The sequence below is a fragment of the Bubalus bubalis genome, chromosome 18 (assembly GCF_019923935.1).
Source record: "Bubalus bubalis isolate 160015118507 breed Murrah chromosome 18, NDDB_SH_1, whole genome shotgun sequence".
NCBI lineage: Eukaryota > Metazoa > Chordata > Mammalia > Artiodactyla > Bovidae > Bubalus > Bubalus bubalis.
Genome location: NC_059174.1, coordinates 25347410 through 25359784, shown reverse-complemented (window position 1 = coordinate 25359784; position 12375 = coordinate 25347410). Strand labels below are relative to the sequence as shown.

At 58.3% G+C, this 12375-nt stretch overlaps 1 protein-coding gene across 7 annotated transcripts in view; it reads left to right on the top strand.

The window, feature by feature from the left end:
* KIFC3 (kinesin family member C3) overlaps positions 1-12375 on the top strand; it is a 35881-nt gene that overhangs the window by 22561 nt on the left and 945 nt on the right. For 6 of the 7 annotated variants that reach the window (XM_025268735.3, XM_025268736.3, XM_025268739.3 and 3 more), the window contains 15 exons: positions 1217-1282; positions 1752-1895; positions 2037-2276; positions 2769-2942; positions 3422-3569; positions 3655-3785; positions 4949-5060; positions 6366-6547; positions 7496-7600; positions 9461-9591; positions 10100-10223; positions 10451-10580; positions 10669-10898; positions 11306-11440; positions 11838-11946. In XM_025268735.3, coding sequence (XP_025124520.2) covers positions 1217-1282; positions 1752-1895; positions 2037-2276; positions 2769-2942; positions 3422-3569; positions 3655-3785; positions 4949-5060; positions 6366-6547; positions 7496-7600; positions 9461-9591; positions 10100-10223; positions 10451-10580; positions 10669-10898; positions 11306-11440; positions 11838-11946 — 2161 coding nt within the window. The remainder of the gene's footprint in view (positions 1-1216; positions 1283-1751; positions 1896-2036; positions 2277-2768; positions 2943-3421; positions 3570-3654; positions 3786-4948; positions 5061-6365; positions 6548-7495; positions 7601-9460; positions 9592-10099; positions 10224-10450; positions 10581-10668; positions 10899-11305; positions 11441-11837; positions 11947-12375) is intronic. The other variant, XM_044931930.2, reaches the window with a different exon arrangement.

The following is a 12375-nucleotide window of genomic DNA, read 5'->3' as shown; positions in this document are numbered from 1 at the left end:
AGCAGAGACCAACTTCTGGTTCAGCCGCTTTCTCCAGCCCCAGGAGATGGTTGGTTCTGAGCTTGTGCTCAACTGATTGTTGATGACATCTCAGCCATATGTAGTGCGGAGATTTAATATGCACAACCTGAAAATCCCAATGTCTGGCCTTGCTTGAAAGGTCAGAAGTTTGGCAACACTGAGCCTGTGTCCCCACCTCACGCCACACTCCCACCTTCTTCAGCTGGATCTTGGGCGTCTACTCCTGCACTGCCTTTCACCTGCTTTTCTGGCTGGTGGACCCTGTAGGCAGTAGGCTTTGTCTCCTGGTGTTTAGTAATAGCCAGCCCAAGGCTTCATGACCTGCTTGTGTAAACTGCACCTCCTTATCTCCATGGAGGAAGCCTGACTCTCTCACGGTACCTTTCCCAAGGTTCCCTGTGGTCATCACAAAATGTTCTGCAGGGAAATCCCTACACATGCTCTGATGAATGCTGGTGCCAAAGTCCTCATCTGCATTTTGGGTTATTTCCGAGGGGAGAGTTCCTGGGAGTGGGCTGATGTGGAACCAGGGTCTAGGCCTGTGGGGAGAACAGGCAGCCCCCCTGTAAACCTGCTCTCTGGGGGCTGGTTTCTCCTCCTTGGGCTCTGGCTGAACCAGGTCACCCTCGCCTCCTGATGGAGTGCACATGCCATGGCTCTCCGGCAAGGCAGACTGGAAGCCAGGGTGGACGCAGATCCTAAAGATGTGCTGGTCACTGGTAGGCTGGTGTCTCCACAGACAGACTCCCCAGGAACCACTCAGAGTGGAAAATTCTAGGGGCCGGACAAGGACCAATCCACATTTTGTAGTACCTGGAGTTTATACAATTTGGAGGCCTTTTAAGAAAAAAAAAGATATAAAGTTACAAATACAAAAGTAGGTACAGGCCTGGGCAGGGGTCTGGGCAAGGCAGATGTCCTGAGGGTCAGCCCCTTGAGCCCCCTGTTGAGCTGTCCCTGGAGTGGGCCCAGGGGTCACCTCTCTGCGTTTGCTCCCTGGACTCCTGAGAGCCCAGGCTGGCCGGTCCTGTGATGGGACAGCGTGCTGAGAGCTGTCAGGACCAGGTCAGGTGCATCGCACCTGGAGTTCAGGTGTGGTCTGATGTATGAACACAGGGAAGGCTGGGGCCATGGGGTCGGGCGAAAGGCCTGGGAGTGAGGAACCAGGCTTACCACCCCGGCTTTGTGCTGGCAGGTGGAACACCTAAAGGAGAAGCTCATAAGCCAGGCCCAGGAAGTGAGCCGCCTTCGATCTGAGCTGGTGAGCCCAACAACGCCATCCTAACAGGGCTGAGGGGTGGGGAGAAGCTTCCAGGGTACTTATCACCACGAGGTTGCATGACCCATAATGGGAGGGAGGTTAATACTTGTTTGCTGATGTAAAGCAGGAGTGTGATCTCTGTGTATATAAATATGACTTTCCTTGTTACTTTCACACTCAGGAAAATAGAATGAGAGGGCTGGGGTGTAGCCAGGAGCCGTTCCTATCTCACCACCCTCCTCCATCTCTCCTCTCCTCTGCCCTCATCTTTGTCTTTATCTTCTCTGGAGCCCCTTCTCTCTTCTTTCCGTCCATCACTGACCCTTCTTTCTCTTTTCTCCTTCTCTCTTCTTCCCCATCTTGGCCCTCTGCCCACCCCACCCTGTACTGTCTCTGCCTCCCCGCTACCCCGTCCTTCCCCCCACCTGCCCTGGCCACATGCCCCAACCTCGACTCTGGCTCTCTGCAGGGAGGCACTGACTTGGAGAAGCACCGGGACCTGCTGATGGTGGAGAATGAGCGACTGAGGCAGGAGATGCGGCGCTGCGAGGCGGAGCTGCAGGAGCTGAGGGCCAAGCCGGCGGCCCCCTGCACGGGCTGCGAGCACAGCCAGGTGGGCCCAGGCCCAGTGTGGTCGGGAGACAGGGGGCTTGATTCCCAGCAGTCACCCCAGCTCCTCACGCTGACTCTTGCCTGCTGGTCTCACACCTGACCCATCCCCACCTCCCATGCCTCTGTGGCTGTCCGTCTGCAGGAGAGTGCCCAGCTCCGCGACAGGCTGTCTCAGCTACAGCTGGAGGTGGCGGAGAACAAAGGCCTGCTGTCAGAGCTGAACCTGGAGGTGCAGCAGAAGACCGACCGGCTGGCCGAGGTGGAGCTGCGGCTCAAGGACTGCCTGGCCGAGAAGGCGCAGGAGGAGGAGAGGCTCAGCCGGCGCCTGCGAGACAGCCATGAGACCATCGCCAGCCTGCGCGCCCAGTCACCACCCATCAAGGTGAGCCGGGGCTGGGTGGCTGCCTGCTGTATGCACCTGGGCTGTGCCTTGGCACTGGTCTCTGGAGCCCAGGACGGGCCAGATGTAGAACAGGCTTGTCTTGGTGAATAAGTAGGTGCAAGGGGTTGAAGGAATCCTTCCAGGTCTGCACTCAGCCTGGCCCCTTCCCCCTGTCCAGGGTCAGGCCATGTAGGCGTCCAGCAACCGAGTCTTGGGGTGCCGATGCTTCACTACATTCTGCTCTCGTCTTTGCCCTCCTTGTCTGTTCTGTGCCCAGTCTTGGGCCACAGCCAGGCTCCTCTTGGGTTCGTGAAAATGAGAAGATTCCAGGAGGCCCCTGCAGCATTCTGGAAAGCCAAGACCTCAGGGTTCCTCTAGTTTTTTTCTGCGGGATGTTAGTGGGATGCTCCTGAGGGTCCCCTCAGGGTCCTGGGGTGAGGGCAAGGCACCCACGCACCTCTGTGTACCCGCCCCTCCGCCCCTTCCTCGCAGTATGTCATCAAGACAGTGGAGGTAGAGTCGTCCAAGGCCAAGCAGGCCCTCAGCGAGTCACAGGCCCGGAACCAGCACCTGCAGGAGCAGGTGGCCATGCAGAGGCAGGTGCTGAAGGAGATGGAGCAGCAGCTGCAGAGCTCGCACCAGCTGACCACACAGCTCCGGGCGCAGGTGCGTGGGTCATTGTGTGGCTGTCAGGGCGGCATGACGCTGGGGTCGCCCTCCTGCACAGTGCAGAGGCTGAGCACTTGGGGTCCCACAGACCCGTGTTCCAGTCCCCCTCTCCCAGCTGGCTGTTGTGACCAAGGGCAAGTTTCTGCTCATCTGTAAAATGGTCTGATCGCAGAACCCAGCTCCCAGTGAGGCTTGACCTCATTGCAAGATTGACTCAGGGCCTGGCATACAATGCTCTTGGAAGGGTACCCTGGTCCATATCATAACTGACAAGAGATCCTCTCCCCTGCTTCCCAGGGCCTATGGGACCTTGGGTGGTGCTGGGCTGATGCTGGGAAGTAGCTACACGGAGCTGGCAGCCCTTTCGGGGAGAGAGATGGCCATCCTATCCCTCCCTTGTGCGTGTGTGTGTGTGAGGGGTGGGGCATCTCGCCTTCCCATGGGGCGTTGCACTGAGCTCCTGACCCTGGCTTCAGATCGCCATGTACGAGTCGGAGCTGGAGAGGGCCCACGGGCAGATGCTGGAAGAGATGCAGTCCCTGGAGGAGGACAAGAACCGGGCCATCGAGGAGGCCTTCGCCAGAGCCCAGGTGGAGATGAAGGCGGTACATGAGAACCTGGCAGGTAAGCCGGCCGGCTGAGCGCTAGCCTGCTCCCCACACCACGGCCCTTCACCCCATCTGCCTCTCACCCCTTTGTGTCCCCACAGGCGTCCGGACCAACCTGCTGACGCTGCAGCCAGCGCTGCGGACCCTGACCAATGACTACAATGGGCTCAAGCGTCAGGTGCGCGGCTTCCCGCTGCTGCTGCAGGAGGCCCTCAAGAGTGTCAAGGCCGAGGTGAGTGCAGGCCCTGGGTGGCGGGGCTGGGAGAGGCTCTGGAGCCCCTGGGTGGACACAGCATCCCCTACCATGCCCTTCTCAAACTCAGACAAACCCGCAGACGACAGCTCCCTTCCCTACCACACACACGGCTGTCCTCAGACCATTGGAAAAACAGTCTGATCAGGGGTAGGTATTTGGATATTTGTCTTGTTATGAGTCTGTAAAGCAAACACGTCACATATATCTTTATATTCCATATGGGCTACGCATATCTTTATATCTCAAACATGCTACACATATCTTTACATCTGTTAGGTTTAATTTAATTTTTTCAAGCTGTACTTGTGCAGTATGAGAATAACCAACGTCTCTAAAGTGCCTCCTACATGCCGAGCCTTTTATAGCCATCAGCTCCTTGAGTCTGTGTGACAGCTCCGCAGGATAGACATATATTTGGGGACTCGAAAATAGTTCTTCTCCTTTAATAAAAAAATCATGTCAATAATACATGGACATGTTGCAAGTACAGACTTCACAGATGGGCGTCGGATGAAAAGGAAAGGCCTCTCTGCCACCCAGCCCGCTCCCCAAAAGAAACCTCTCCCAGCATGTCCCCTAAAGGGTATCCTGAGCATGTTGAAAACTATTGACATGTATGTGCATGTACACGCACTTCCCTTTCTCCCAACAAAGGGGAACAGGTGTGAGTGTAGCCTGCATCTTGCTTCTTTTCCCTATGAATGGAACTTGAAATCTTTATCACCAGCTCCTATGAATTCCCATTTTACAGATGAGGAAATTGAGGCTCGAAGACATTGAGCCAGTTGCTTCTGGTCTCCCAGCTCTTCAGAGTAGAGCTGAGATTTGGGTCCAACTGAATCCTGTAGTCAAGGGCTGGTGCTGTGGAGTGAGGGCTGAGTCCCAGCTCTTTGCTCATCAGCAGGGAAACATTGAGATTGGCTTAGCTTCTTTGGGGCTCAGTTTCTTGCTCTGTAAAATGGGTCTGGTCACAGTACCTACCCAGAGGGGTTACTGGGAAAATCTGACATGTGACAGCTCAGCTTAGGTGCCCAGTCCAGGGCAGGCAGCGATGAGCAGGCTTTCAGTGGGGGGGCAGCGGCCAGGCATGTGAGGTGGGTGGAACTGGCCCCCTGATGGCACTGCCCTTCCCCCACCAGATTGGCCAGGCCATTGAGGAGGTCAATAGCAACAACCAGGAGCTGCTGCGCAAGTACCGCCGGGAGCTGCAACTGCGTAAAAAGTGCCACAATGAGCTCGTGCGGCTGAAAGGTGACTGCCATGTGGGTTAGGGGGTGCCCAGCAGAGGGGGCCCTGACCTGCCTCGGGGGTGCTCCTGCCCTTCCCTTTGGGCCCCAGTGCCAGTCCTTGGAGCTGTGCCCTGTCATTTTGAGGGACTGTTGTGATGCCCTCTTTGTAAATAAGGGTACGGAGGCACAGAAATGTCACAGGGAATTTGCTCAAAACTTCATGGCGAGTAAACAAACGTTGCACCTTGGATCCATCCAACTCTGAAGCCTTTCCTCATGCCCATGGCAGCCTGCCAGGTGTTGGAGGAGCAGGGCATTGAAGTACTAGGTGGTGGGTGGCTAGAATGTCACTTATTCTGATGTAGGGCTTGGTCAAGCTTGAGAGAGCACCCGTTTACTGCCCAGCAGTCCAGAGAGCACCTGCCCTGTGCCACATGCTGTTCCAGACACTGAGGATATGTCTCTGGACCCCACAGAACCTGCCCTTGCCCTCATGGTGCTCCCTTCAGTGGCAGTGGGGGGGAGCAGACGGTGATCATTAATCACCCTGAGAACCCCATCAGTGCCCCTTTACCTGGGCTGGGGAGGGGTTCTCAGAGCTCCTGAATATCTGACAGTTGAGGGTGTCAAGGGGGCTTCTTGAAGGAGGTGGAACCAGGGTTGAGACCTGGACTGTGAGCTGGAATGGACAGGTGAAGGGAGGTGGGGCCATGCTAGATGTGATGGGGAGTTTTCTCTTCATTCTCTTCATTTAAGCCTCTGGGATCCCCTCTAAGGGCTTGAAGCAAGGCGGGTGGCGTGATTGAATCTGTGCCCCAGTCAACCCCGGGGCTGCCCTGTTGCCTGTGCCCATCTACTGCCTGGTCCCGTCAGCCCATCTGATTCCCAGACTCTGTCCTGGCATTCACAGTGCCCTTCTAGAATGAGAGAACAAGCTCCTTGGCTTAGTGGGATCCAAGCCCCTCATTGTGTGTGTGAGGAAACTGAAGTCCAGATGTGTAATGAGCTGTCCATTTTGGTATCCCACTCAAACTGGGTGCATGGTGCAAAGTCTCAACTCGGAAAACTGACCTTTCCTCTATGTCCCCAAGGTGAGGCTGCCACCCTCAGTTGCTTTGCTTAGCAAAAAATGTATTGATACATGAATTCATAGTATAGTGTGAATGACTAAGAACAGCTTTGTGGGCCACCTTGCCCTTGGGGGCCTTACTAAGAAGGTAGGATCTCTTGAGCCACTGGCCTGCTCCAGACACCAGTGGACACCAGTGTGGAGGCAGTCTGGTCTTGACCGGGCCTGTACCCATCTCTCCTGCCCCATCAAATCTAGGGAACATCCGGGTGATTGCCCGTGTCCGGCCAGTCACCAAAGAGGACGGGGAAGGACCTGAGGCGACCAATGCTGTGACCTTTGATCCCGACGATGACTCCATCATTCACTTGCTGCACAAAGGAAAGCCTGTCTCCTTCGAGCTGGACAAGGTCTTCTCCTCACAGGCCTCACAGCAGGACGTGAGTGTGGCCCCTGCCTGGAGAGGGACAGAGAGACACACCTCACATGAAGGGGGAGAGATGGGTGAGGGCTGGACGAAAATAAACGTAAGGGAGGGGAGACAGGATGGAGAAGCCTAGGCTACAAGGTCCCTCTCTTTACCTCTGGAGGAGAGAAGAGGGTGGGAAGGCAAAAAGGGCTTCGGAAGGGCAGATGCATGAATAAGCTAGAGCAACCCCCTCGTGGCTCCGCCCATCTCAGCCACACCCACTCTTGGGCCCATCCTCATAGCCCCTCCCACCCACACCGTCCCCGCCCACAATCAGCCACACCCACTCTCAGCCCCTCCCACTCACATGGCCCCGCCCACCCACTGGACCCTGGCTTGTGTGGAGGCAGGCCTCTCCAGCCAGGAGCACCACCTTTATCAGCCCCACGGGCCTTTCTAGGGATTCCATGCTGCTCGCGCAGACCCCAGGGAGGAGCCTGCAGCCTGTGTGAGCCAGGTGTTTTCAGCATCTGCTCTTCCCTCATCTCTGCCAGGGCCAACCTGAGAGGCCTGTTTTGCTTGTGCCCAGGCTAGGCTTTATCTTTGCCCCCGTCCTTTGTTGCTGACTGGCAGGCAAGCCAGTGGAGGTGCCAGGCACATGCTGCCTCTCCCTTGAGAGGGGGGAAAAGCTGGGGGAGGGCTCCTGAGCTCCTGGCCCAGGCTGCCCCTTCCTCAGGTGCCAGTGGGCAGTAATTACTACCCTGACTTCCTTTCAGTCTTTCGGCAATGAGGTTGCCCACTGCTGCCTAGTGTAAATGACTCATTAGTGACAGATTCCTCCACAGCGAGCTGGTTGCCCATGATAACACGTGCCATGTTGTTGCTGAAGGAGGGAAGTGGTCAGGAGGAGGTGGCTGGGGTGGGGGGCAGCCAGCAGCCTTGGAGGCTCCACATCCTCCATCCTACGTCTTCTCTGCAGGTGTTCCAGGAGGTGCAGGCCCTCATCACCTCCTGCATTGATGGCTTCAATGTCTGCATCTTCGCCTACGGCCAGACGGGTGCTGGCAAGACATACACAATGGAGGTGGGTACCCACTGGGTGGAGCAGGGGTTCAGAGTGAAGACTGCCCCCTTGCTGATTTTGATGGGGGTGCCCCTCATTGGTCTCGAGGTTCTGTGTGGGGCATGTTTTGCCTCACTTGGGCTTCACAGCCTTAGAGCTGAGCCCATAATTATTTGTGTTAACCCTAAGGCACCAGGCCTGAAGAGGGGGTGCCCTGCCTAAGCACACCTGCGTGGTCCCAGTAGGTACGGGGGAGGGGAAGGTGTGCTGACAACAACCTCTGGCCCCAGAGGTGTCTCGGCCTGGGCTAAGAGTCCAGGGCAGATTGCTGTGACGTATCTCAGGATTGCCCTCATTTCAACCACACACATGATTGGGCTCCTGTTGTATGGCTGCTCATGCTGGGCTCTGGGTGTGTCGGGATGAATGAGGGGGGACCTCGACCCTCAAGGAGATCCTTGGGCAGCGGGAGAGACTGGCCTATGGAGGCTGTTGTGGGGTGCCCAGCTCTTACCTGCAGCTTGCAGGGCCTCATCTCCGCACGTGTGCCACCCCTCCCCCCGCCATGCCCCATGCCTCCATGGACTGTGGCCTGGAATAGGGGTGTTGAGAGGAGGAAGAATTTTGACTGTAGACAAAAATGGAAAGCTGGTCCCAGGGCGTGTCTTTGGTTTGTTAGCATTTCCCTGGCTCTTGAGGGTTGCTACGGGATTCTCCAGGTAGAGGAGGAGGGCAGGTGACCTGGTGTCCCAACAAGGGCTGGGAGAGGGCCCTGCTGGCCCAGGCTGTTGGACACCCTTTGGGAAGGCTCCCGTGGTGGGCCTTTCTTCCCCAATCTGGACCTTCTTTTCCCTCAAGAAGGGATTGATTAGACTGTTTAGTGAGAAGCAGGCCAAAAGAAGATGGGAAGGGGGAGGGGATGGTTGGGGGAGTGTGTGCAACACCCTTAGGCTCTCAGCTCTGTCTGGGGTGCCCAGAGTTGAGGTGACACCAGGGGCACCCATCCTCCAACTCATCCAGGCTGAGGCTCCACGTGCATCAGGCACCCTGCCTGGGGCTCAGCCGTGACCAGAGCGCCTGCCCGCGGAGCTGGCCCACCCACGGGGAGATGGCAGTGCCCACGGCAAGTCACCATGTGTCCTCCAGGTGCTAGAGAGGAAAATTCAGCCAGGAACGAGGAACCAACAGTGGGGGGGAGATCTGGTGTTTGGAGGGAAAGGAAGCTTCCCTGAGGAGGTGACATTGGTGCAGACACCGAAGCCAGTGACAGAGAGGAATGTGGGGCAGAGGGGACAGCGGGGCAGAGGCCACGGGGCTGGAGGGTGTGGGGAGGACACTGAGGCCCCAGTGGCAGAAGTGGAAGTGGGGGTGGAAGGTGCCATCCAAAGGGAGGCCCAGGTGAGGACTCCAGACTTGTTTGTAGAAAGGCCAGCCAGCCCGTCCGGCCCCAGTTCACTTGCCAGCTCTCCCCCAGAACCTGGCTCACGGCCCACCTGACACTGAGCCCCAACTCTGGGCAGCAGCAGGAAAGTCACACATTCCCAGTGGCTCCTCCCAGGGGGCCCAGCAGAGCCAGGTGTCCATCAGCAGCCCCTGTGTGCAGGGCCCAGACCAAGTTCCACCTGGTGCTCTGCTTTAAGTCTCAGGCCCAATCTTGGCAGGGTGGGGCCATTTTAAAGGTGAGAAAACTGAGGCCCAAGGAGGTGAAGCGGCTTGTAGCTGGTGGAGGGTGTTTAGGGGGCAGGCCGGCATGTGACAGTTTAAGTCGGGGAGGCCGGCCTGGGATGGGTAGCCAGCGCAGGTGGGGAGCATCTGCACAGGTCAGCCTTTGTGGGGAAAGGGGAGAGGCCTGGCTCACTGGGGCCTTGATTTTTACCCCAGGGGACCCCTGAGAACCCAGGCATCAACCAGCGGGCCCTGCGGCTGCTCTTCTCTGAGGTGCAGGAGAAAGCGTCCGACTGGGAATACACCATCACCGTCAGTGCCGCGGAGATCTACAATGAGGTCCTCAGGTGAGGGGCCCTCAGGTGAAGGGCCCTCAGACGGGGGCCTCAGGTGGGAGTTGAATGCTGTGACTAGGCCCAGAGAATCCACCGGTTCCAGGCACTAGCAGGCGGGAGGGAGGAGGCCCACTGAGCCCACCTGGGACACCCAGACCAAGGCCCTCCTTTCCCTCTGGAAGTGCCCTCACCCTACCTGCAGGCTGCACTGGGTGGTGAAAAGTGAGAGTGGGGTCTTGGGGAACCCTGCCTCCAGGGGTTCAGTGCAGCATGGGGACTGGAGTTAACACCACCCCAGGACTTTTGGGGAACATTCCTGCCTCTGCCCTTCAGCAAACTCAGTGCCCGAGAGGAGCTGGGGCTGGGGAGGGAGAAGGGCTGAGCCCCTTGGTGTCCAGGAAGGCATCCTGAAGTGTGATGGTTGGGAGAACATTCCAGGCTGGTGGGGGGTGGGGGGGAATTGCAAGTGTAAGCAGAAGGCAGACTGGGAGGAGGGCGTGACTGTCCTTCCTGCCCTCAGGGACCTGCTGGGACAGGAGCCCCAGGAGAAACTGGAAATCCGGCTGTGTCCAGATGGCAGCGGGCAGCTATACGTGCCGGGGCTGACCGAGTTCCAGGTGCAGAGCGTGGAGGACATCAACAAGGTGAGGAGCTGGGCGGGCCAACGCTGGGAGGCTTCCGCCCACAGCGGAGCGGCTCCGCCCGAAGGGATAGGGCTCAGATGCAGGCTCTGCTGGGTCCGCAGGCCTCTGGGAGCCTGTTTCCTCCCGCGGAGGAGGTAGCCGGTGACGCCCCCTCATAGGGATGCCCTAGGACTGGGGATTTCGAAGACCCCACTCCAAAGCCGGTGCGTCGGCCTTCCCGCCTCCAGGTGTTCGAGTTCGGCCACACCAACCGCACCACGGAGTTCACCAACCTGAACGAGCACAGCTCGCGCTCGCACGCCCTGCTCATCGTGACGGTGCGCGGCGTGGACTGCAGCACCGGCCTCCGCACCACAGGTGAGCCAGGACCCCCAGCGCCCTGCCTGAGCACCCCCACCTCGGCCTCTCCCGGGGCGGCCCTGACCTGCCCGCGCCCTCCCCGCAGGGAAGCTGAACCTGGTGGACCTGGCCGGCTCGGAGCGCGTGGGCAAGTCGGGGGCGGAGGGCAGCCGCCTGCGGGAGGCGCAGCACATCAACAAGTCGCTGTCGGCCCTGGGCGATGTCATTGCTGCCTTGCGCTCCCGTCAGGGCCACGTGCCCTTCCGCAACTCCAAGCTCACCTACCTGCTGCAGGACTCGCTCAGTGGGGACAGCAAGACCCTCATGGTGGTGCAGGTGAGGGCCTCAGGTGGGCCGGACAGGGTGGCCATTAGTGTGTACGGACTTGGCCAGTTCCAAGAAGAGGGGTTCCCACCCCCTTCCTTCCCCTGCAGCCTAGGTACCCCGCAGGCAGTGCAGAGAAAAGCCTCTTGTCTTCAGCAGCTTCAGAGTCAGTGACATGTGCCCCCCACCCCATAGCCTTCCCAACAGACCTGGCCACAGTCACTCTTTGCTTGCAGCTTCCTCCACTTTAGCCACCTTGGTGAAGTTGCCCCCCCACCCCACCCCAGCTCCCCTCCTTCTCATCTTCTCCAGGGAGCCTTCTAGAATCCCCTGGTTGTGAGCTCCCTCTGATGCCCCTTCCCGTTCTGTGAGGACAGCTGGCCAGCCAGGTGGAGAGTGAGCTCTCGTGTGTCCCCTAGGTGTCCCCTGTGGAGAAGAACACCAGTGAGACGCTCTACTCCCTCAAGTTTGCTGAGAGGGTGCGCTCTGTGGAGCTGGGCCCTGGGTCCCGCAGGACAGAGCTCGGGTCATGGTCCAGCCAGGAGCACCTAGAGGTACAGGGACCCCCGCCGGTGCTGGGTCAAAGACTTCCGGTCATGGGCAGGAGGGAGGGTGTGGCGGGGAGGACAGCCTGGAGTGGGGAAGAGGGGAACATACCAGAGGGGGTGGAGCCAGAACTTGAACCCAAACCCAGTAGTCTCTTCAGTCCAGGCGTTTTTGTTGACCTCAGAGGTATCTAGGGGTCATCAGCTGGTTGGACGTGGGGCAGGGAGGTGCAGGCTGGCACACAGATGCTCAGTAGTAATGTTTACTTCTTTATTAATTCCGTCTTCCCATGGTTATTGTATCATCGTCATGTCCATTTTGCAGATGAGAAAACAGTTTTGGGTGGCTGGGGAGGGGAAACACATGGGTGGCGGGGGACCCACCCACCTGCCCTTCTCTGCCCAGTGGGAGTCAGCTTGCCAGACGCCACAGCCCTCAGTGCGAGCCCATTCGGCCCCTGGCTCTGGGACCACTAGCCGCCCAGGCTCCATCAGAAGGAAGCTGCAGCCCTCAGGTGAGTCTTCAGGGAGTGAGCCAGGGTGGGGAGCCTCCCCCATAGGCTGATCACAGCCACTGGGCTGCCCTTATTGGAGTTGGCTTTAAATTTATAAAACTTCTGCAGACTACTTTCACAACCTTCCTTGGCCCTGGGAAGTAGTCAGGGCAGACAGTGCTGGGTCCATTTTATTGATGGGAAACTGAAGGCCCCTTGGATATGCAGTGTCAGGAGGGGAGGCCAGCCCTCTGGACTCCTAGCTAGGCCGCTAATGTGAGGCCCAGGACGCAATTCTCTGAGGCTGGGTTCATGAAAGACATGGCCTCCCAACTAGGCTGTGGATGGGTGATTAGAATCCGGGGCTCCAGTCCCCAGCTTGGCCCACTCACAGAAGGGCCTGGCAAATGTTTTGAGTCTAAAGGGGGTATGGGCAGCAGGGTCCTGGGG